A 25,460-nucleotide genomic window follows, 5' to 3' on the forward strand; every position below is an offset into this window, starting at 1 on the left:
CCAGGAGCTAAGGAAGATCCATGCCATCCCAGAGCTCCATGTATGGAGAACTCTCCTTAAGCAACTGAATCCATTTCTGAGTTAATAATCTTTATATATTAGTTATGTGTTATGCGCAGGCTAGCTCCCACCCTGGGGAATTTACAGTCTGTTCTTTGATAGATGATGCCATTTTGACAACACACCACAGATCTCTTTATAGGCTTGACTTTATCCTGTTAACACAAGTGACTGACTGCACTCTCAGGTCTTCCAGAGAACAAAAAAAACCTGCTTGAGAAATGGAAGAGAATGAAAACTCCTAAATCTTCTGTCAGACGGGGGAAAAAAAACAAGCCTCTATAAACAATGACAGCATTTTCACTTTATTTATTATATAATTTCATTTCATTTCTTGAGGTAAAAATTACTAAACTCCCTACAACAGCAGAAGGGAAGGTTGTACATCAGCAGGTAGAGCCTGACTCAGTCTCAGGTATTCAAAATACTGCTAATGGTCAAACTGGTAGACAGCTGCAAGATCAGATGAGGTGGAAGATGAATTTATCTTAATAAGTACCATCTCCAAGGACAAATTCTAAAGGGATTATTCTTGTGCCCTGTTGTCCTTGTGGCTCTGCTGAAAGTATGTAACAGCTTCATACAGACTTAGGCATGGTCAGCAAAAAAAAGAGAAATTTATTCATCTTCAGCTACCTAAAAACTAAGTCCCTCATTTCAATCTCCCCAAAAATGAAGAAAGAAATTTACGCCATTTCATAATGGTTTCTAGAAAAACTAACGTGGGTGCATCCAAAGACAATTAATCTCTGCTCTACTGGCTGCAGAACCTAATGCTTAACTTTATCTAGGAAACAAGTTTTCATATGGATGAAAGAGGTGAGAAGTCTCATCTTCGCAGTGGAAGTCTCCTGTTTATTTCAAGTAGAAGACCCTTCTTCTGTTTCTTGTGCTATCTTAAGAACCTTGTAGCCATTAAAGTATGTTTTTTTCCAGTTCTGAGCAAGGAATTTATGTCCAGGATAAAGTTGTTTGGCTTCCAAAAGGGATTTCAAGCAGTCCCTAAGATGTCATTTCTTCTCAAAAAAAGATTTGCCAACTGTAAAAAAAGCAGATCACAGAAAGTTTGGGTTTTTCACATTAGGTGCCACCACTCTTCAAGCAAGATGTTAGACAAACTTTACTTGAGATAATGGTGTGCTGTGCTGCACAAACGTTTGTGCAGCCCCCGTGCTGAGAAGTGACAAAAGGTTAAAAACAATCTCTTCTTCTCTGTAGAAGCAGAACTTGCTGCCTTGTTTCACAAAAGAGGTAGCCATACAAGCTCACCGCAGGTGGCTTTGCTGGAACTTCTATCTGTGCCAACAGTGCTGCCCGTCCTTCTCAAAATGCAGAATATGCACTCCTGAGGTGCCACACCTATAACCAAAATCCATACAGCTTACAAAAATTTCACATAGAATAAAAAAGGCAGTTCCACTTTCTTATCTCCATTTACACCAGAAAGTACTTCCTTGCACTGTTAAAAAAAATATCATTTAAGATTACGTGTCACTCTCATGACTATCAGCTCACAGCCCTTACCAGGAATCCTTTCATTCTACCCAAAGTGAAGGTACAGAATAATTGTCAGGGTTTTATTGGTATGGTTGGATGGTTTTTTTGTTTGGGTTTTTGTTTGACCCTGCACCCAGCAGCCAAGTGTGCTGGGCATTACAGAAGTACTAATGTGGAGCAGCTGACTAATTCCCAAATATTTCAAGCTGCTCAAGCAAACTGCCTGTATTTTCCATTTAAGGAAATTAAAATAAGGGTACTAAGGTCACCTTGCTGCAGTAAGTTCTCTTATTTTGTGGTCAATGTGCCCTGCTTATGTATTCTTCTGCTAAACTAATCATCATAGCTGGGCCCAGGAAAAAAAATTTATCCTTTCCTCAAGAGGGTGGTTGTAACCCCTGTTCAAGTATCTGGGGGTGTTCTCTATGCCCCAGTATTTCTGGGATTTGAAAACAGGGCTCCCCTTGCTCATCCATTCCCATGTCCACCACTTCTTGCAGCACATTACAGTTGTGGCTACTCTTAGGTCGTAGGTTTGCTACAGATGAAAAAGTCGTAGGTTTGCTACAGATGAAAACATTTCATCCTTTGTACAAATTTTTGGAGTGCATTTTTTCCCTACCACACAAGTGCTTGCAGCTTACAGAAGACTAAATCAAGCAACACAGACAAGCACTTCCCCCTTCCTATATACTCGTATGCAGAAGACTGGGAAAAGCAAAACCCAGCTTTGCAACAAATAGAATCTGCCTTAGATGTGGCAATGAAAACCTATAAATAGCCAAAGTCACGTGTAGGTTTATCACCTGCATATCTCATTTACCTTTTTTAGCTTCAGAATGGAAAATATTTGACCCCAATTACTCTGAAGTATCCTCTGACTCTTCAAAACAAAATGCCCCCCAAGATGAAGGACCCATCCCCATCATGCCAGAGTATTTAAATACCTTATTTACAGTTGCCCTCACATTCCTCAAAGGCATGGTGAAAACAAAAGTGCCTAGTAGGACCAGCAAATTTCAGCTATTTCAGAGTGGGAAGGAGAGAATTTCAGAGGTGCAGAGAATTCTCTGGAATCTGTCCCATCTTCTAGATACAAAAGGAAAAATCTCCTACAGGCACACAAAACTCTGCTACTAGGCATTAAAAGCTTTATAGGTCAAAACCTTCACATCTTTGAGGGAGCTACAGGCAACAGCTGAAAGGGTCACATCCCCTGTCCCAAACACCATACTGGCTTTAGTGCAGACAGCTGCCCTTCTATCAGCCTGAAAACACTCATTCAGTTATAAGGCCCATAAGGCAGAGATAAAAGCAGAAAAATCTGAAGTGATGGTAAACTGATTTTAAACTGGAAGAGGAATCTATTGATGAGGCATATGTGAAAAATACCTCTGACCCATGACTCTTCCACTCTTCCAAAGTGATACAGCTTTTTATTCATCATCCCACAAGAAAAATCCGATTAATAAGGTAAACTGCTACCCTCTATCAGAGATCTAACAGACACACTCCTCTTTTAATATCCTACTTCCTTTCCACACATCTCTATCTCATATGTTAATGAACCAAATCTCTCAGCAACCTCACTGCCAGTTAGAAGCAACTCCTCTGAAGGGAGAGGAAACAAAATCTGAACTCTGAAGTTTGGAAAAACAGATAGACATGGAGCAGAAATCCACCTTCTGCCTCTAAGAAGATGATTTTTCCTCCTCTTAATTGCTGCTTTAAGAAACTTTGGTATCATGTAATTAACAAGTCACTTAAATTTAATAAAACAACAGCTGTTTTTCTGTGTTATTTTTTAAAAGTTATGCAAATTAAGACAGTTTGTTGACTTGCCCAATAAATACAGTAAACCCCACTCAATCTCTTTGTGGAAGCTGGAATAAAATATTTAATTATCTAACATTTTCTGTACTACAGATTTAGTTCCACTATCATTAAAAAGTCTGTCGCCCAAACACTAGGCAAAAATATTCTCACCACATCATCACACACATACTTCTCAAAAAGGAAGCATTTCAACTAGAAATCTTTGGATGTACTTACTGAGATTGTACCATTGTCTAGACCTATGGACAGCCTTCTGGTTTCCGGGTTAAAAGACATGCATGAACATGGAGCTGAAAAAAATGAACATGTTGATGAAGTTAACAAAACTGTGATTCTCATTTTCTTGAAGTTCTGGAAAGCCTAAAATTAGCGAACATGCTTTATGATGCTGCACAGCATTTTGAGCTTACCAATATACAAGCATTAAAATAAATGTTTTCTTGCAATTCATTCAACCCTATCCTATTAGGACATGGAAAAATAGCTACCTCTTGCTCCAGTTCCCTAATTTTTTTTCTTACTAGTTATCTGTAAACAAGCCTTTCATTTAAGAGGAATGGTGCTGCTTTGATATAACAGGCACTTGACATTTCAGTATAAGTCAGAGATTACTTAGCTGAATAATTTAGTTTTTTACATTTGCCTCAACTTTGCTGACAATAAAACAAAACACTACATTATGTCAGATGCTTGCATCCTATACCTGCAGTAAAAAATTTCCCAGTAGGAATCAACATATCAACTAATTTTAAGGACAGAATTCAACTGTCCCCTACTCCAATTCCATCACAGACAGCACTATGACAGTATCACGTACTATGGTCAAAATAATTTATCTAAAACTAGCCATTGCTTGATTACATTGATATTACTCTAATAAATATCAAGACTTATCCTGAAATTGCACACAAGATGGTCACAGTATGCTCCCTCAAGGATCTGGCAGGATTTGTATCCAGGATAAAACCAGGTTTCCTCGCAAGAATTCAAGAGATGTGCTTGGTTTAATTGAAAAATTGTGAAGTTACATTGAGAAAGCAGGAATTGCTTTTACTACCCAACACAGCACCATGCAGCTGGGAATCCTGCTGTTCCAACAGAAACCTTCAGGAATTATTTTTCAGGAGCAATTCCCAACTGCAGCTAGGATAACAGTAAGAGTTATAAAGCTTTATAAACCATATTCTTATGATAAATACAGAGTACAGCAGATGCACTTTTAGTTCTGCTTTTCTCCCCCCTCTCGGTTTCCACTGTCCATTGTGATTGCTCGCATGTTTGTGTTACTAACAAGCTTGGAGTCCTCTCTTTTGTGATCCAGTATCTTCTCAATTTGTGAAATGTCTCTCTTAGGACTAAACAGTCCATAGCTCAGCAAATCTTTCTTGATAGTTTAATTGGCAGCAAAGCTATATGAAGAAGAGTCAATGTTGACTGTGTAATAAAACTTGTTCCACTTTCAGTATTCACTCCCTCTTGAAATGTTTCCTGGAGGACAAGTACCATAAACAGAAAGCCCATCAGATCCACATCCAGGCAGCCACCTCAGTTTACTCCTTTCCTGGAAGGGCTGACTGAACTGAATCAATTAAAAGGCTTCAGTTCAAGGAAACTAACACAAAGGAAACAATTAAATCCTAGTAACAGTGACAAAATTGCTCCTTCCTGTACCTCTCCCTTAGAAAAGGCAAACTGGAATCACCCCGTCCAGAAGTGGTGCATTACTATTATACTGAGGCTTCTATGCCTGTAGCAGAATAAGAGTAGTAGGAAAAAAATGGACAGAAAACTCTCCAATTCTAAGCATAATAAACATCAAATAAGTTTAAAGGCACTTAAGGCCAGAACAGGTATATCACACAGCAGCTTTTAAATGCTGGACACTGGGCATACATTGCAAGAGTTACCAGTATCAATGAAGGCAATGAGCAGCTCACTGAGAAGTTGCCTAAGGTAAAATAATTATTGAAGTATGCTTTTCCCAAACACTTCAGAAGCAAATGATGCAAACAATTGCTTGACACAACTGCAAAAGAAGTAACTTCTGAATTCCATACCTGTGTGTACACAGTCATAGCAGCGTCAAGATACTTATTTTGCTATAATCATATTTCCCAAGGGAACTCTTCGGTAACATTTGCACTTAGAAAAATCATTATGACAGCACTAAAATTATGTCCATACCAACTATGATGTAGTCAGTTATGCTACTTGTAACAAGATTGCAGCTTACTCTGGTAAAATTAAGACGATATTCAGGTACTTTAGCACTTAGGCACATTAAAAAGAGGGGAAGAAAAAAAAAAAGAAAAAAACAAAACAAAACCCTGAAACCTTAAGCTTCTGAGATATTTAAGACCCTTTAAAAACCATATCCAGGAAAAATAATAGCACTCTGAAGACTCTCTACTTAAGAACTTAGATATTATTTAGATTTCAGATTGGAAAAAGATTCATCTGAACTGCTATGGAGGACAAGCAGAATATTCCTGATGCAGAAGTCTGGCTTCAGTCTTTTCTTAATACAGGGCAAATACATACTGATTTTTTGTCTTTAGAAAATGAAATATGGAGGGAAATCACAATTATATATTTCATGCTCTCAAAAGCATGTCACCTTCATTAGAGGCTGACAGAATCAGAAGAGAAATAGAGACTTTGTCCCTGCAATTTCTGGGACTCCCCTCTGAAGTGCCTAAACATGACACAGTTTGAGACCAAAGGAGCATGTTTTGCATTGCAGTTGTTTCACCCTCCTGTTCAAAGCAAAGTGTTAGTTACGAAAACCATCATAAGACAAGCAGTGCATTATCTGCCTCAAAGACTGGATACTCCATTGTTCACCAGTACAATAAATCTTTTACTCCATTCCACATCTGTAATAGGGTTTTTTGGTTGCATTTAGGTCTTTTTGTGTGTTTTAGTTTTGTTGTTTTTTTTATTGGAAATTTTTACTTGACTCTTGACTACAATTTCTTTACCTTTCATAAATCTGTGTCTGCTAAGCTGTTTTTTCAATCCTCTGCCCAAAGTGACAAATCTAACCATGATTACACCTGTAATCAAGAGTACACATCTAACCAGGGTTACATGTTTACAGAGGTCTGTTGTTAATTAGCTGTTGAGACAACGCTGGTGCAAAAGAAATGGATTAGCAAGGTTTCAGCTGGAGCTCTTTTCTTTCTCATGAGCTGGAGATGACAATCAAAAATATGGCCACTGTGCTGCCCAGAATTTTTTGACCACGGAATCACCCACAGGCAGGACATAAAACTTTCCCAATTAGGAGAAATTCTACGTCTAAGCTCAGAAGAGATCTATAGTCTTGGCCTTTTTTACCATTAGGTATTTAATGATTTTGACATTCAGAATGCATTGATGACCCTGTTTGGGTGCAGAACTTGACCAAAGCACATCACTGACTCAACCAAACTCCTCATCCTTCTCATTTCTCAGAGGAGCTAGTCTGCAAATTCAGTTATTGAGGCTACCTGATATCAAATCATAAAATACATTGGGTCACACATCACCACAGTCAGTCACAACTCATGCTAATGGGGTACCTAGAGGTAGGACTGCCACTCACAGCTTGCTAAGCAGCACAAAGGCACCGTTGTGCCTACTACATTTTTACACAAAGAAACTCTCAGCAGTCATTGTTCTTTAAACAACAAAACCCAGTATGAACCTAAAGCAGAGCACCATCAAAAAGGTGATCAACACAGAAACAGACAAAACCATCATTTCCAGTCAAGTGCAGTCTTGTACAGATTCTGACTCAGAGCCCTTTCTATGATTTCCAAGCTTAGAGGCATGACTGATTGTAATTGCTTCAATTGTTAATTATACCTCATGATTCTTGAAATTGTTGAATAACACAATATAATTTCAATATCTCATGCCTCAAATGCTTACCAGCCTATGAAGTGAAGGAGCACTGTCAGGTGTTCAAATTTATGAAGGAGGTTTGAAATAGTCCCCATTCAGTGGAACTGGATCTACTCCATCATTTCCACTGAAACAGTTTTACTGGCAATAACACAGCTTTGCTAAGACCAGAGGAGAATCTAATGAGATTCAAATATGCAAATGCATACAAAAATATCACATGGAAAAAGAGAAGTCTCAGTGCCAAATAGCTACAAAGGCCATTTCATAACAGTTTGGCTGGGGAAAGCAAACCTCTTAGGACCAGTCAAGGGAACTCAGGCCACTGCCAGTGATCATGACAGAGCTCCAGAGACTGCCACACCATTAGCTAGTTCCCAATACCTTCTTGGCAAAGTCTTGAGCAGAAAGTACCTTTGAGGATTGACACATTCTTATGAGCTAGTCCATCAACAAAGGAGGATGAGGGGTCCCCCTCTCTACCAAATCGTTTTCTTAAAACAGGCAAATACCATGGCTGCCCTAGAGTCCCAAATGGATGTTTTTCTACTAAAATTTACACCTGTTAAATATTTTAGCTATCATGGAGACAGATGTTTCTTACAAATCTACCTATCTTAGCTTAAACTAATCCTTTCTCCAGACAGTATGAATACCTCCATAAGACCTGATATGTGCTCCCCAATCTGGATTTAAGGTCAGCTTTATAAGCTTTCCAAAGACAGGCTAACCCAGCACATCTAATTGAAGCTGACTGAAGAGCATTAGCATATGCCTGCCTCCGATGACCTACAAAATTATATTCCTGCACTCAACACAGGGGTTACAGCAAACAGCAAGGGCTGTCATTTCTTCAACTCTCTCTTGGGAAAATGGACATTGATCTGCAGTTTCTCAAAGCATGAACACTCTCTTTGGGAAAGGAGACATAATGGAGGGATCCATCAGGGAAATTTGGTTTTCCACGTTCAACTGCAAAGGTAAAATGATTCTGCTTCTAAATTGGAAGAGGTGCTTTCCCTGTCTAGTATCCTCTCTATCACATTAGGTGCCATGGAATATTAAGTTTTTACCAAATAAAACCATTTACCATTGCACCCTAATGGACTGAGCACACACAGTAGGAAGGGCAGAGTGATTTATACCGGAGACTTACAAAGCTTTATGGACTCCATTAAGGGCAGAATGCAAGACCACATTTTGAGTTCCCATATTTTAAAACCTGTGTTTGCATTAAATGCTCATCCCTTGCTAACATGTCTGTCAGCTTTTACTGCTGTAATCTCTGATGCCTCTCAGAAGCATTAGCATGTAACTTTGTAAAGCTTCACCAGTACCAAGAGGATTGTTAAAGAATAACATTTGATACAGAGATGTAAGCATGCAAACAGTCATAAGCATGAAGCTCCATCAAAACTACTTTGCAAATCCACAGTAGATATTGAACATCTCCTTATACTTACATGGCATTGCATGGTATATACTGGGCCAGTACTGCCCACTGTCTCTCTTCAGCCAGACACGAACTGTTCTGTAAAAGAGAAAGCACTACATATGAGGAAGAATTAAAAAATAATCATGACTGAATGAAAGCAAAGTGGTCATGATGAATGTACAATATGTTCTTCAAAATTAAATTATTTTGCTGAGAGGGAAAGTAAACTTGTGAACTCCTACACCAGCCTGATACATCAGCCTCAGATTAACCCCTGTAAGGTGATAAGGGTTGACTCCTTCATTCCATTCAGTATTCAACAACTTGGCTAAACATATCTCAACAATATTTGGAAACTGCTAGGGCTTTTAGTTCTTTGCTTTACAAGGACTTTAACACGACTGTTCATTCAAGGATCCATGTGAGAATTTGGGGCAGCACAGGTAGCCCAGTAGTGCATTCCTGTATCAGCACTTCCAGTCTCTGCAGAAACCTTCCCCCTGCTCTCAGGGTAGGCCTTGGCCCATCTGCTGCCTGTTGTTTTATTGTTCTGCTTCAGGAAAACCCCTAAAAAAAAGAAGGAAGTTCTGAAATTTTCAGCTGCTTATTACTAAAGTTATGTCCATTTGTGCCAAAAATGACCTCTTCAGCTTCAGGACCTTTCCTCTCCTCCATGCATGCAGAGTGCTATCAGAAGAAGCCACTGAGCACAAAGAAGCCAAACTTATCCTTCTCTGAAGAGGATGACAAATGTGACAAGCAGTCTTGCAGGTCTCCTCTGCCTCATCAGTTTGGAGTTGGTGTCTTTGAATAGAGGCCCTTAGAATCACACAATGCTCCCTACAAACACATCAGCAGTTTCTTCTCTTCTAGAAGATCTTCCCAATGTATCTCAGGATTACTTTTGCTTTCTCATAATCATATTATACTGTCAGATGCCTTTTACTCAATCCATGACCTTTAGAGATTTGAGACAATTGTTGCTTGTTTCTACAGCAGAGGATCTGAACTGATGCACCATCTAGGTCATTAAATATTTATTATTTCAGCCCTCATTATCATTTGCTTCTTTTGGTCCAGTCTCTGAAGCCTCCTTATACTTGAAGCTCTCTCTTAACTTCAGTTCATCAATTAATTTAATCAAAACATGTCTAGTAACAGTGTGAACAGTTAAAGCAGCATTAACCTCTTGTTTCTGCATAGCCCACTGTCACCTCACTTACAGCCCCCTGTTCCTCTAATTACTGTTCCTCTAATCCTTATATCTAGTGTTAACCAGAAAACTCTCCATATAATACTGTATTCATGCTTTATTGATTTACATTGAATGTATTAACCTTCTCTAGAAAACAGTTATCCAAGACAGCACCATGTTAGCATAGATTTTGACCCAGCATCCACTTCTATTCAGTCTTTTCCATCAAAATTATTATGCAACAGCAAATGCAGGAGGGATCTAAAAAACTATTGTTTCTATAACTTGCACTTGATACTATTAAGAAAAAAGAAACAAGCAAGAATGGCTCTTTCCAGTACATGAAACATGGAAATACAGCTTACGGGAAAGACTGCATGATCATTTCTATTGTTACCTCATTTTATTCAAAAAGAAGATTGCAGCCCTCTTTAGTCAGTACAAATTCAGAGCAATGTCATAATACAAGAAATACATCATAAAGGAATATAAATTGATCTAAGGCATTACATACACAAATATAGTCTGAATTGAGATGCCATGCATAATAAAGCAATTCAAGAACTAGTAATCTATCCTTCAAACTTCAAACTAAAGGCTGTATCACTTTGTCTTCCTGTATTGCTTATGTCCAAAATCAAGTATCTGCTTATCTTAACCTGCCTTCAAACTCCTTTTACAGCAAATAATTCTGAGACCTTGTATATTTGGGAGCTACACAAGCTGAATCATTGTAGAAATATCTCAACAGGGTATGTTGCTCTAAAAACTAACCCTTCACCGGGTTAACAAGTCCCAAGTTTAGAAAGCTCTCACAAATTATATGAAACATGTAACATTCATTATAATTATGTCCTAAGTCTAATGGCCTTTTTGTGTTGAACACAGCAGCAGCTCTGAAGCAAAGCTGCCAAAACATTTTGTAAGGCACAATTCACTGGCAAATAACAAGGCTGATGTATCTTTGATGGTGAGAGGGACAGACAAACCCTTCTGTCATTTCTCCCCACAGCTGACCATAGCTGTTGACCAGAAGCTCTAGATGCACATCAACCACTCAGTTTCCCAAATGGATGAGCTCTTACAAATGTGTTTGTCCTTACCAGTGAGGTCATTGTAGCAATGAATGAGTGTGCACAAAAAAAAAATGGGATGAATCACAGGGAGCTAAAATAACTGAATATGAAACTACCCTGAGGAAATGCACCTGTGAGAGACCTGCCTTTCTTGACCATCCCAATCTAGGTATTCAAGTGCTATCTGTTTCAAAATCCCCAGGCTTCAACAACATTGCCCTTCCTCTCCACTCTGACACTCGTGCAAATAATAAATCCAGTACAACATCTTACAAATAATTCAGCTTGCTAGGAAAGAAGAACAGATCTTTCAAAAGCTGCAGGAAATAAAAATGAATTTTATGTGCAAAAATGGCAATAATTTGAATGCTTTGGGTTGGTTTTGTCATTGTTTATTAAACTGTACCCACTGCAGAATTTCTAATCAATTTGACAGTTAAATCAATTTTAAGACTTTTAGATTAATGATAATGAAGCAAAACTTATTTTCTAGTAAAATTTAAAGCAAACAACAAAAAAAAAATGCTGGAGGTTGTGTTACAAGTGAAGCTACTTCTTCTAATATAGGCCTCTTCTATAGGTACACAGTATGCTCATTTCTTAGTGTAGTCAAATATATTTCCATTCAAGGACTAAATCATGTGACTAAATGACAACTACATGAGAAACGAAGTATTATAAGAATAAAAATACTATGAAAAGATGCCATCTAACTGTAAGGTGTGTGAAAAGAAACATAACCAGCAAGTCAGTTCATGCAACTCTTTAGAGAAATAAGTATCTCCCCTGTAAATGATCTGAAGTAAAAGAAAATAAAAGATCTGGTTAACAATTTATTTTAAAATTAAGGATTATTACTATGCATGTCTTTAAAGCAAACATTTAAAATTGATATTAAGCATTATCGTGGATTTCCAATATCTATCTATAAGTTCATGTAAAAGCATGAAAGTTACTCCTTATGTCGGGATATGACAACTCAGAATTTTCTTCTCTTAAAGATCACTGACACAGAAAAAGCATTTTATTGAAAGAAGGAAAACCAACCCCAGTCCAGCACCCTTTTCTAGGTAACTTTTTCCCAAAGTAGAATTGGGCTAAAGAATAAACCATACCAACAACTCAGTTTGGGAGAAGCCAAATGCTCTTGGAAGAGCACATCCTTTTTCAGCTGAAGTTCCACACATTTCTATATACTTTTTTTACAGAATACTACCTACTAGATGTGAAACCCAGAGCTTTCGGAGCTTCTAAAGAATGCAAAGAAAAAAACCCAATAATGAATGAAAATAAGCTTTTTTTATGGATATCCAGCATATGGAGTACTTGCTGTTTGCATGGTTACTGGACTTAAAGATGCACCCACCTGGGTCAGGATTCATTCTTCAGCTGCTCTAGAGTGATTCAGTCAGCATCACCATGGAAATGAGTTGTCCCTTCATTTTGTTGCCAGCGAATTGACTTGGGAAGATTTTTAGAAGCTGTCAAATCGATGGATATTCTTCTAGTCTTTTCATAACAGAGATGATTTATTTTTAAATGAGACAGGCTATATAGAAATAATTCTGCCATACAAAAGACAGGCTATGTCTTCATATATTAAGGGGATGTGAAAATTGCCAATTTTAAAAGAAAAATTGCTTCACTCTGTTATGATGAAGAGAATGTGCTAAGGTCCAGGTGGCTGTGGATGTAGCAGCAGGTCTCAAGCACACTGCCAGGCTGTGTAGGAGGTGAGCTCACTTGGGCACCTACTACTCATGCAGGTGCCCATGTCAACAGCAGCACATCCACCTCGGTGTGGCAGCTCTGTCCATCACCATCTACAGAAACTTATTCAGTCACTGGTATCTCATTTCTGATAAAAACAATCTGTTCATACAAACCCAACTTTGTTCATCTAGGCTGCAGTGTGCCTCGTGAAAATGTGCACAATGCTGCCAGGTTGGATGCAAGATTCTCTGCTCTATCCCTACCCTGGCCTGAGCAATCACCTCACTGCTGGAAAACTCAGTGTTGCTTGGAGTGCTGGAGTTGAGTTTCTGTGAGTGACTCACAGCAGGGCTCCTGTCTTTCCTCCTTTGTGCCTTGCATGAAACACTGGTGTTGCACACAGTACAGACATACTGATGTGTCAAAACACTGGCCAAGGTGTTTGCATGTTGCAATACTGGGAAATCTGTGGTAGGGAGATCCATTACCTCAAGAAACAAGATCCCTATAACACTACACTTCTCCAGAATATCCATAAACCCACCAGTTCTAGTTTCACAGTTTGAGTGAGGAAACCTAATATATCTGCTTCCATAACAGATCCTTCCTCTCCTCTTCATTTTTTTCCTTTTTCACTTCTGTCTTTTAAAAAGTTTCTCTTTGATGAGATGCACTTCTGTACTATTATCACCTTCATGCCCCAGACATACATCAGAGGACAACACAGCAGAGGTAACCCTCAACACATACAATTTACTACATCATTTCATAGGTATTCTTGGGAAATTGTTTTAAATGGCATTTTAATGTAGTCCTTATTGTTTGTACCTTGGACCATGTACTGCAGGATTATTTTATCTCTTGTTTTGCTGAGTGACCAAAACCACTAAGCATCAAATGAAATGTGAAATTATTTTAAAGTTTTTTATTTTATTATTTTATAGTTTTATTCTTATTTCTAGCGAGGACACAAATTACAGAGGTACAGAAGCTTTAATCTGTCACTTTCTAAAGTCATCAGGCTTATTCAGAGACTCTTTGCACATTACAGCTCCTTGGGAAAGGGGGATATGTCAACAGTGCAAATGACATGGTTAAAAAGAAATGCCCAATGGGCATTTTCCGGGGCAATAATGCTGTCCACTGCTCTAACTACAGAACTGATTTAACAGCATTTCAGAACAGCTTTGAAAAAGGAAAAGGAGTACACTAAACTATTGTGGAAAGCCCTTTAAAACACTCCTCCAACTATTCATTGATAGAAGAAACAAAAAGATATTATGATAATGTTATTTAAGCATTAGCGCAATCTGTGAGGTTTCAGGCATATCTAATAGAGTACTAGCACATGTTCTTACCATCAATACACTGAAGACTTCTTTAGTGTTGAAAAGAAACTCCACCTATTCCTCAATATCCAATAACAGACAATTCAGAAGTATTCAAAAGACATGTTTCTGTAGAAACCAACTAGAAAGTATTTGAAAGCAAAAATCAAAACCAGAAGTAGTTTCTGGGCCAGCTTGCATTTCAGAGAAAACAAATAGAAATGTAATAGCAGAGTGTCAAAGCCTCAGGCAACAAGAGGACTTTTTCCTAACAGTCCTTATTCTATGTCCTCCTAAATGAAAAGCAAAACAAAACAAAAAAAAAAATCAAGACAAAACCCCAGTAGTCCCACACCACCCCCACCAAACCCAACACCAAAGGCCCAGGGAAGTGCATGACTGTCTCCCACTCAGACTCACCCATACCAATTCCCACACAACTATCACACAACTGTGATGGAGGGTTCTGCATAAACCCTGAAATACTGGGGCACATTCCAGGTGCCACCTTGTTTGCCCCGGTTTTGATGAACAAATGTGTGATTTCAGCTGAACTAGCTAAAGATTAACTGACTGGACTTTTTCTGAGACTGAGGCCAGGTACAGCTATGCAGCCACACTATAAGAAGGATATAAAGCTATTTAAAGAGCATGCAGCAGAGGCCATAAGGATGGTGAAGGGTCCTGGAGGGGAAGCCACATGAGGAGTGGCTGAGGTCACTTGGCCTGCTCAGCCTGGAGGAGACTGAGGGGGAACCCCATAGCAGCCTACAGCTTCCTGCCAAGACAAAGTGGAAGGGCAGGTACTGATCTCTTCTCTCAGGTGGCCAGCAACAGAACCTGAGGGAATAACATGAAGCAGAGTGAAGGGAAGTTGAGGTTGGATATTAGGAAAAAGTTCTTCACTGTAACAGGCTCTCCAGGGAATTGGTCACAGCACCAAGCCTGCTGAAGTTCAAAAAGCATTTGGACAAAGCTCTCAGGCATGTTGTGTGATTCTTGGAGTGTCCTGTGCAGGTCCAGGAGTTGGACTTGATGATCCTTGTGAGTCCCTTCCAAGCCAGGATACCCTATGATTCTGTGATCACTGTAGATCTGGTCTAGGGTCTTTTATATTACAAAAGGGCAGGCTGAGGTTCTGAAATAAAGTGTAAGAGCTACAAGTTCAGGAAAGGGGGAAAATGTATGGGGAAAAGAGTAAAGAGTTCTGAAGGATGGACTGTTTTACAGAGGTTCTCTCTTAGCACTGATTACATAAAAGCATTTCTAGAAGATAAAATATCCTCATGGTAACCTTGGTCTGTAACTGATCATTGGGCTTCCCATAAAATGGAAGTATTTTGAATAATGATAAGATACTCTGTATCTGTATTTTGAATAACTGAGAATAATTTTGAATAATGAGAGATACTCTATATCTCTCAAGCCCTGCAACAAAGCCATAGAAGCAGTAAGATCTGACTTCAAGATGAACCTGGGCCAGCTCCCAACAGCCAGCACCTTTGACATCCTGCTGTTGTATCCAAAACACTGCTGCCATTGTCACCAATCCAGGAGCCCTCATACACAAAGCTCAGAAGCATCAGAGAAACAGGATCACAGCAAGGAGGGTGAACCAAGCAAGGACTTCACACAGCCCTGGATGTGAACAGCACAGGGAGCACACCAAAACCCGTGTGCTGGAGGCAGCTGGATCTCTGAGCAGTAGCTCAGCCACCAGCTGTGAGGAAGGAAGAAATCTCATGAGCACTTGAACATTCAAGTGCACTGTTGATCCCACCCAGTGATATAAAAAAAACATTGCACAAAACAGAGTGCCAAGCAAACAGGCAGATGGACTGAAAGGCAGGATTTTTTTCACACAAAGCATACTAAGCAGTCAAACCATGCTTAATAAGATGTTTCCCTATTTAATTCATGCTGCTGTAACTAAATGCAGATGCACATTGCATAATAGGGAAAATGTCAAAGTTTAGGTAGGTTATATGCAGCTAGAGGATTGCATGGGTTTCTCAGGGTGTTAGACCCATCAGTTGTACTTAGACCTCAGAGAAATTGACACAATTTTATTTAACACAGTTTTGGTTTACATAGAAGGCTTTTTGGGTATTTTGTGGGAAGTTACTAAAAACCAAAGATTTATAGGAGACAATATCAGGGGAAATTAATTTTTATGACCTAAAAAAAAAAAGAGATAGCAACATGACAGCTTTACTACTCAGCTGTGAAACAGTTTCTACCCATTTTTCAGTTTTCTGGACAATAAGCAATGCACTTCAGTGATTTTTCCAGTTAGCTGAGTACACATGCCTGGGAGCAGTGCAAGCTCTGCTCTTCAGGCATGGGACAAAAATCACATTCTGACCAGTTTCCACTTTGGAAACTTTGGTTAAGTAGAGACCCAAAAAATGAACCAAAAGTCACAACCACAGAAAAATGCTCCCTTACATTGAGGTTACTAGAACGAGGTTCAGAGAGCCAAGCTGCCTCAAGTCTTCAGCAGCTCCACAAAATCAGTTCTCATCATGTGTCATAAGAAGCAGTGTAGTGACTACACCACATCCCAGCTGTAGGGAAGCTATTTTTTTCTGAAAATGCAGGTAAATGCAGGGCTGGAGTTCCCAGTGAGCATGAATCTACAGCTTCGGAAAGAATTAAACAAGTGTTACATCACATTGGGACTTCTTTCAAGCAAAGTTCCAGAATTACCTCCTCATTAAAAATTGTGGACCAGTCTTCCTTGCAGATCTTTGGGGTAACAAAATGCTCTTCATCTCTCTCTTACCCACAGACCTCCTTCACCCATACTCCACCAAATGATTTCCCTCCCAGAACAGATGCAGCTTTGGAGCTGCCTGTACTGATCAATTCCTGTTTGCATTCAGGAAGCATAAACACACAACCTTTTGAAGGTAATTGCATTGGATGATTTAATTATTGCAATCCAATTACTTTCACCTCCTTCCCACATTCAAATGTTTCAGTAATGGAAGTTATTAGAAAGATCCTCATTAGATTAAAATTCAGACCTGCTATGCAGTAAGTGACTCAGTGGAACCATCCTAAAAATACCCAGTGGATACAGAACTTGCAAGAAAGAAACTCTGCTACATCCCTCTAAACTGCCCATGTAGCAAAGGTGAAGAAATAGAACCCACCAGGTCACTGTCCTCCTTCCAGCTGCCTGGTTGGAACATCTGTCCAGCAAAACAACACTTTTTCTCCAAAAATCCTACGGGCTATCAACTTATTGATAACTTTTAAGTCTTGCATGCTTCACTCTGCTCAAAAATGAATGCATTACACAATTGATAAAAAAGTAGATCTGTGAAGTGAAAGCTGAACATACTAATTTTTAATATACATACCACCAGTATGGCACTTTGTAATAAATTACAGTCACATAAAGGTTAATTTACAGAAGATGGATATTTGACCCCAAGCTCTAAATTAAGTCATACCCTTAGGCCTCAACTTATTTTTCAATAAATGTTTGGTTAACTATCCAGTGTAACATCTAATAACTTATGCCTTTACTGCAGAGGAAGGAAGCCACATTTCCACATGTATAGGTGGTGCCCTCTCTCAGCATTTTAATTTCTGGACCTAAGTCATCTGCATCATTCATTGAAACACTCTCTATAAGAAGAGAGAGGCTTTTGGTTTTTAAATACTGCTGAACAATTACAGCACTGTTTTTTCAGAGACAACAAACATATCTACTTGGAATGTATTTGTGTGCTCTGTGCCATGCCAAGGTGCCTCTGCTAATGCTCTTCTTGAGGCATCAAGGACTTTCTGTGGACAAATCACATTTCCAGTTCCTCCAGCTGAACTTGAACAATGATTCATGGGTGATAAAATGTTCCCTCAGCTTTTCTGCTCATTGCCATTTTCCCCTCCATCGGGGCAGCCCGACTCAGAGATATTTTTACTGTCCTCAGCTCCTACAGGCTTTGCTCTTCTAGAGGAGATAAGAAGCCGCTCTGCTGCTCTGACCCAGCTGGACAACTTTGGCTGGGGCGTCTCAGTACTCTGGGCAGGAAACCAGCAAGGTCAACAGAATTAGCACCAGCAAAAAGGGATCAAAAAAGCAGGGCAAAGCTATGCAAACCAAACCCTGCCCTGAAAGGTTTGTGCAATAGCTGCAAAGGAACTGTAGCCCTGAAGTGCTTTACCAAGGGCTCTCAGATTTCTTCTTACCATGCATACTGCAGTGTGTTGTGAGGTGCCAGCAAAGCCCAGCAAAACCCAAACTTCTGACTCTGTAATTTAGAGGTGATCTGGCATTTCAAGGGCTTAAAAGCCAGTCAGTTTGTCATCTCTGCATTCCCATGGGGGTTGCATGGGGAGACGGAAATCAACAGAGTTGAACAGAAACCATCTTCAAACCTGTATTATGAGACTGACCATTCCATCCTAAACTTTAGGTTTTATTATTTAAAAAATCTCTCTCAAATATGCAGGGCCTCTTTGTATTCAGCTACATCTTTCATATGGCCTAGTTGCAGCTTTTCTATTTTTCAGCATTGTAGTCCATACTGTATTCATTTTATTCTATTATCTTTAAAATAGTAATTTTCAATTTTGAAACAGCAAATTTCAATAAACATCTTCTTGGTCTCCTCCTATGAGACTAGAAGTTCTGTTGTCTCCACCTTCTCCACTGGGTAGTTGCTGTGTACACTCATATAATTTCTTACATGCCTCCTCTTTAAGGTAATCAATCTTTCCAGTCTCTTGGAAAAGCTGTTCTTGTGTTCTGTTCCCCTTACCTGCTTTCCAATCCCTCTAATGAGAATATCCTGTCTGAACTGTCCTCTTTTGTACTAAATGCAGCAATCCAGACACAAACAAACCTGCTAAATTATAAGAGCATTATCATTCTTTTCTTTACGGATCTTCTTCCTGTATGCACCCTAGCAGTGTTTATTTGCAGCAGTTGTACATGTTTTTTTCTTCATGCTGGCAGGATTTAGAAACTTACAAACTATGGATGAAAGAGAAAAAAATATATTTATCACTATTAGATTCTCTCTGCAATACACTGCTATCCACTTAGTAATTTCTTGTGCACTCCACATCTCACCAGACCCAATCAGCTTATCTGCTAATTTGGGTTAGACAACTAGTCCAGACTGTTAGGGAAGGGAACAGAGGATTTGTCAGCCACAGCTCTCAAGGGCAATCCCAGAACCACATGTTTCTGGCAAGAGAGGTGGAAAGAAAATTGTAAAGGAGAGCAATAGGCAGAGACTATCAAATACCAAGAAAAACCTTGACCCTTTGCATCAAGCTTTCCCCTTGTGAAAACAGGACAGGAAAGCCTTGTCCATTGCAACAGCGTAGGGAAGACACAAGACCATCTCTCCTCAGGTACAAAAAATACATTCTTCAAATATGTGAAATGGTGCAACATATTGCAGTGCAGTCTTGAAAAGATGCCTGGTGGAACTGTGTCCTGATAGGACACCACTGCTCAGGTGATTGACCAAGCCAACAAAGCCTGTAGCAACTTCAGTTCAATTACCTGGTCACTGTCTCAAGGGTGACTTCCTCTTTGCTATAAGGGACAGATTCTGGTTCATGGCAAAAGCATCAAATATTATAAAAACCTCTTTGCTGGCACCTTATTACTACCTTACTTTTCTGGCAATTTTTTAGAGGGTTGCAATTCCTGTCCTGATGCTGTCTCAGCTTGCATCCTCCAGATTTTTTACTGCTGCCAATCATAGGGGAAATACCAGTATTATCTTGGAAGAAATAGATTTGAGGTTGTGAGACAAAGTCATCTCTAAAGACATGCTTCTCTGCTTGGCAGCCTCTCACTTTTAAATCTTATTACAAGCTAATACAAAACATAACATCTTCAGGTTCAGAAGTAGTAAGCACTTACTACATGCTACTGGGCATGGTAATTACAATAAAGGTGTCAATATTTATATATTTACAGGAATCAGGGATTCAAGACAAAATAATTTCAAAGCAAGGATTTTCAAAGTTATTGCTGAGTTAAACAGTGGGCAACTCTACATGATCACTGGAAAAACCTGACCAACTTTACCCATCCTGAATAAAGATGAAGTTCCTTGCCAGAGAGCTAAAGACCACCTACTTCCAACCCCCCTGCCATGGGCAGGGACACTTTCCACTAGTTCAGGCTGGGTCCATCCAACCTGGTCTAGAACACTTTCAGGGATGGGGCATTTGCATCTATGGATGTTGCCTTCCAGTGGAAGGCTACCAGTTAGCATAGACAGTGCAAAGAAAGGTGTCTGAAGTAATGACTTGGCCTTTTCCAGGGCCATTGGAAGCAGAGAATGGCAGCAGATTGAAGCAGACCCAATCTATTGCTGACCTTGGCAGAGGACACTGGATTTTAGATGGTAATACAAGGTAGAAGACAGCAAGAGACAACACACTGGGCTAGTAAATCCTTGTGTTGTTAGGTAAAGCATAAAATCAGCTCAGAACATCTGCTGGGGAAAAAGATGAGCTGAGGTGGGGTAAAGACAGTAAATAAGAGAAGGGTCCCTTTTGATCCTGTGGCCTTGCAGGCTCAGCACCACCTGAAAAATGAAATCATGTTTGTAACTCTGGCTTGACTTTTTTGCAGGTCAGACAGGATTGCATAGAAGGCAGGGAGGGGGGAACAGCCTTCCTTACAGACAGTTAAATTACTATGCAAAGAGACAACCTGTCCAGTCACCTCAAGCCACGAGATACCCATCCCACAGACTAAAACCCCCTCTGTTAGTTTCAAAATCGATGCGCGTTCTGCTGTGTCAAGCAGTTCCTCCTCCCTTTCTCCTGTCCTGGTATCTGGGACATGCTGAAAACACCCAGGAATGACCCGACAGTCCAGTGAGTCTCTTCCACATGTCATATCTAATAGAAGTAAATTGTGTCTTGTTATCAGGCACACACGGTGAGCTTTGGAGGGATGTTTGCAATTTCTGAGCAGTTATCAAGAAATGTAAATTATTAACAATCTGCAGTAGGTTAAGCAGTTTACTTAATTGAGAGATGGCCCAACTACTGAGCATCAGAGGGAGGAAGGGCACATGGAGGCCAGTATTTAGAATCAATTTTCATTCCACTTGGAGGGGAGGAGACAAATTATTAGACAGAGCTCTTCTGTGGACAGGATCTGGCCCCTAAAACAGATCAGATGGACAGTTAGCTGTAAATAACACCAATAGACAGGAACAACAAGTTTACAGGAAAGACTGAGAGCAGTTATTACCTCGAACACTGCAGTGAACAAATGGGTTGCTTTGGAAGCACACATATATTCATCATCTACACAGCGCAGTGGAAATACAAGCTAGCAAAGGTTGTTAGAAATGCACAACCATATCATTCCACAAATGCACCTTTCCCCCTGGCACTGCACCATAAAATACTTGCTTCACACTCTTAAGTCTGAAAGATCAAGGTTTGTCTTTGCTTTTCCTACTCCCTTTTTCCCTTTTTCTTTTTTTCAAGCATTTAAGGGTTTTGTTTGATCCGTTTTTGAAAGGAAAATATTTCTGTAGGAGGAAACAAAGATTCATGGTATGGCAGCTACATCATGCTAATTAAAAAGCCAGTGAATGCTGAAGATCTGTGTTCTACCTTTTCCAGTGGTCAACCATTAACTCCTTAGAACATAGGAACCAAAGAAGACAGTCCAATAGCCAGTTACTTCCAAGCCATGCTCTTAAAAGCTTAGAGCTTATTTTTCTGTACTGCCATCAGTTCTCCCACACTGTCTCTTCCTCTGGCACCTTTCATTTTAACACACATTTCAACCATGCTATTTCTCTCCCCAGAGTTTTGCCTCCAGCATCTGGTTCAACAACAGCTGACAGCAATTTACAAGTCTTGCTAGACTTAGCCTTTTAAAATTATTCATGCTATTGGCAAGAATTTAAGCTTCAGATGTGCATGTGTTTGTGGGAAAGGTGAAGATACTCCCTCTGCATCCCTGTTTTTCTGTTTTCAGGAACACCCATTAACCAGCAGGTATGAGGCTACCAAGGTCACCTCTCCTGGCAGCAGCAAGCCTTCAGCATTTGCACCCCCACAAGCAACTGCAGAGGTAGCGCAGGTTCCTCCTCAAGCAGCTGATGTTCCCTTCCTCACCAAGTCAGCTTTGAAGCAGCAGGGCAAAGGCAAATATAGCCATTCCCCCCACCCAATGCAAATGAAAGAAACTCTTCCCATTTGATTTCCATTTCTCTCCTGCTTGTAGCACCCCATCCCACTCCCTCATGTCTGGGAGGCATCACACATCCACCGACTCTCAATTACTCATAACAATTCAATGCATTTTAATAACATTTAAACAGGTTTTAAAAAACCTAGCAATAAACTGGGAATTACTGTGGACTCTGTTGGACCGCAGAAGCATAGAGGAGGTACTTCAGGTTTTCAGAAGGCAGCACTTGGCAGATGAAACCAGCTAAACACACTAAATGCCTTTTCACATGACCAACATACAAGGTGGTTTTTACCAATTTCTGATGTCAACGATTTTCCTGATCCAAGCTGCCCCATTTCACTTTCATATCAGCTGACTTGGATATTGATATTTAGCAGCACTAGCAAGGATGTGCAGCTGCTCCAAGTTCATGCAGGAAGGAGACAGCCTGCCTTTTTTGAATTCCAAATTGATAAGAGAAGAGTCACTGAGAGAATTAATCAGCAGGAAGGTGAGGAAATGAGAAAGTGAGTTGAGAAGAGTTAGAGATAGGACACAAATGGAACAGGACAGCAGTAGGGAACAGGATATAAAGTACAAACAATACAAAGCCTGCAGTAAGGATGGCAGCAAACATCTGGTTCATAACACTCAGACAAAGAAACTGAAAGAGCACAGAGTTTTGGTAATAACAGGTCTATCCAAATGGAGGTAATGGGCTGAAGACAAACCCTTCAGAGCTCAAGAGTCTCCCACCACCCCCAAATACTGTGGCAGCAGGGCAGCTTTGTGCATGTTGATTGTCTTTCACAGAAGAAAGGGGAGAAGTCCAGCTCCACATGATGCATTTACAAAGCAGCATGGTGACATACAGGGCAATGAAAACCTAACAGCTGCACTCAACAGCTACCCTCCAAATTTGTAAATTGGAAAGTATTTCTCACATTAAGGCTTTTCCCCAAAGTGCAGTTGCACTTACCTTGATACCTCACAAATACAAAGTTCTTGCTCTGTTACTTGGGGCACTAAATCCTTTAGGGTCTGTTTACTTTCAACAGACAGGAACTGGTTTTTGCATTTAAGACAAATAAAGGTTCATTATCTATTGCTGTGAAACATGCATAGAGAAAAAGAAACAACAGTTTGAAAAAGGAAGTTATGACTATTGCAGGCTATCTGAATTCAATGTCAAGCATTATTTTCCCCAACTGCATACTGCAAAATGTATACATATTTTAAGGAAGAGAAAAAGCTCCACCTCTGTTGCCTTCCTCTGCAGTGTTCATGGAAAGTTTCAAGTCTCAACCCTGGCTCTTAAATTCCTACTCTCTTTTCTTCCCCTTGAGTAATAACTTGAGTCAAGTTATTACTGGGTCCCATGAATAAAATATTTTCTGTTCAAAGCAGCTTATCTTTTGACTAAACAAACACAGAGAATCAATGTCCTGTTCAGGAAATATTTACAAAAATAACTATTAGTGAAAGATAAAAACCATGTTTGGGATGTTTCTAAATCAGTCCTGGACATCTAGAGAAAGCAGGACCACAAGAGAACTTCAGACAATGATACCAAAGTCCAAGAGGTCTATGGTAAGAGCACAGCTGTGGGAGTTCTGCTTCCACTATAGAGGTAGGTAGTGAAAAGTGAGATTCCCATGAAACACCCCAGTGCAAGCCAATCCACACTGTACAAGCTTATCAAAGATGTAGCAGTTAGATTTTTTTCATAGCAGTTACATTTTTTCATAGCATCAAGCTGAATATGCACTGACTGAACAAGAAGTAAACTTCTCTGCAAGGCAGGATGGATAATCACACATTCATGTCATTCTTTCTTTCTACAAGGAAGTCTTTCCATTTCAACTTCCAGCTTTAGCAGATGATTTTTCCTAATTTTTTCAGATAATATGTAAACAGATCATGTTGCCAAATAGCAACACCACTGTCACTATGATTTGATTTCAGAAAAGAATATCAGTTTCTCAGGAAGGAGAGAGCTAAGTTAGATATTTTGTTCTGCTACTTTTTGTTATGTCTACAAAATTGATAGCTATTTGTAACTTAATTTTGACTCAAAATATGCTTCTCTCAGTCTATGGTTAAAATTATTGTTTCTACAAGATTTTATGCAATGGAGGCCAAGTAGAATTTCTATTTGTGTCCAAAGTAAGACAGTGCAATGTTGTAGTACAGTAAAAGCAGCAGAGTTTGTAGAAAAATACTATAAATATTATTGTACAACTCTTATGTCCTGGGTATTCCAGATATACATGATTTAAAGGAAATTTTGTTGTTTCCTTGATCCTCTGATGCCTTAAAAAAGCAATCATAATCTTATAACAACTCAAGGCTGGGCTAAAATACTCTGACACCATTTCCTTAGTGTCAGAGGACCTGTACCAGAGAATTTCAGATCAACAATCTTGAGAACAGTAAAGTAATATTAAAAACTAAACAAGAAACTTTTCCTAGAAAATACAAAAGGCTCCTACAACAAAATATGCCACACAAGAAAAAAACCAAGAATATATAAATTCCTTCACAATCCCAGAGGGAACAGCAACAGACTGTGGAAGACAAGGCAAGTCCAATAATCCTTGCCACTGGAAAGCCTGGCTCCAAGACACAAAACCCAGCTTAGCAACTTGGGTCAAGTTCAGGAAGATAAGAACACAGCTGCCACAGGATAGCACCATGCCAGAGAGTGTCAGAACAATGATGCTGCATCCAACACGTATTTTCTGACTCTGCTGCTGCCCCATCCAGTTACTGTGGCCATGACAGCTAAGGGAAATCTATCATCCTTGTGCAGAAGTACATGCACTCACTCCTCCAGGAATCCAAGTATCACCTGTCCTCTTGAAACGCTCAGCTGATCCCACTCCCAAGGTCAGCAGCAAAACTCTCAAGTGACACTGGAGCAGGATGAAACCAGCCACGACAATTTTGATGTTTGTTTGCATATTGAAGCAAAAGGAAATTACGATTTCTTTCTAATAGGAGACACATCACTCTCCCCAAAACAGTGGGTAAAGGAGAAGAAAAAAGAGGACTGAAATACTGTGTGAATCATTCACCAGATACTCAAATGGAAACAGCTTGTACAAAAACTGTAAGATTATGGAAGAGACTCCCCACAACACTTCGCCTCAACAACACCTTTAACTTCTATTACATTATCAGTGTCAGTTAAACTAGACAAGGCTTGGACAAGAGAGACCTTGATAGTTATAGAACAAGCATCTCT

General features: G+C 39.6%; 1 protein-coding gene across 1 annotated transcript in view; it reads right to left on the reverse strand.

The window, feature by feature from the left end:
* The window catches only part of WDFY2 (WD repeat and FYVE domain containing 2), a 63,612-nt gene that overhangs the window by 24,744 nt on the left and 13,408 nt on the right, over positions 1-25,460 (reverse strand). Inside the window, exons 2-3 of the mRNA XM_066544954.1 lie at positions 8,745-8,812; positions 3,610-3,683 (exon numbers count right to left, since the gene is read on the reverse strand). Of these exons, the coding sequence (XP_066401051.1) occupies positions 3,610-3,683; positions 8,745-8,812 (142 nt within the window). The remainder of the gene's footprint in view (positions 1-3,609; positions 3,684-8,744; positions 8,813-25,460) is intronic.

This window comes from Molothrus aeneus, chromosome 2, assembly GCF_037042795.1.
Source record: "Molothrus aeneus isolate 106 chromosome 2, BPBGC_Maene_1.0, whole genome shotgun sequence".
NCBI classification, from domain to species: domain Eukaryota; kingdom Metazoa; phylum Chordata; class Aves; order Passeriformes; family Icteridae; genus Molothrus; species Molothrus aeneus.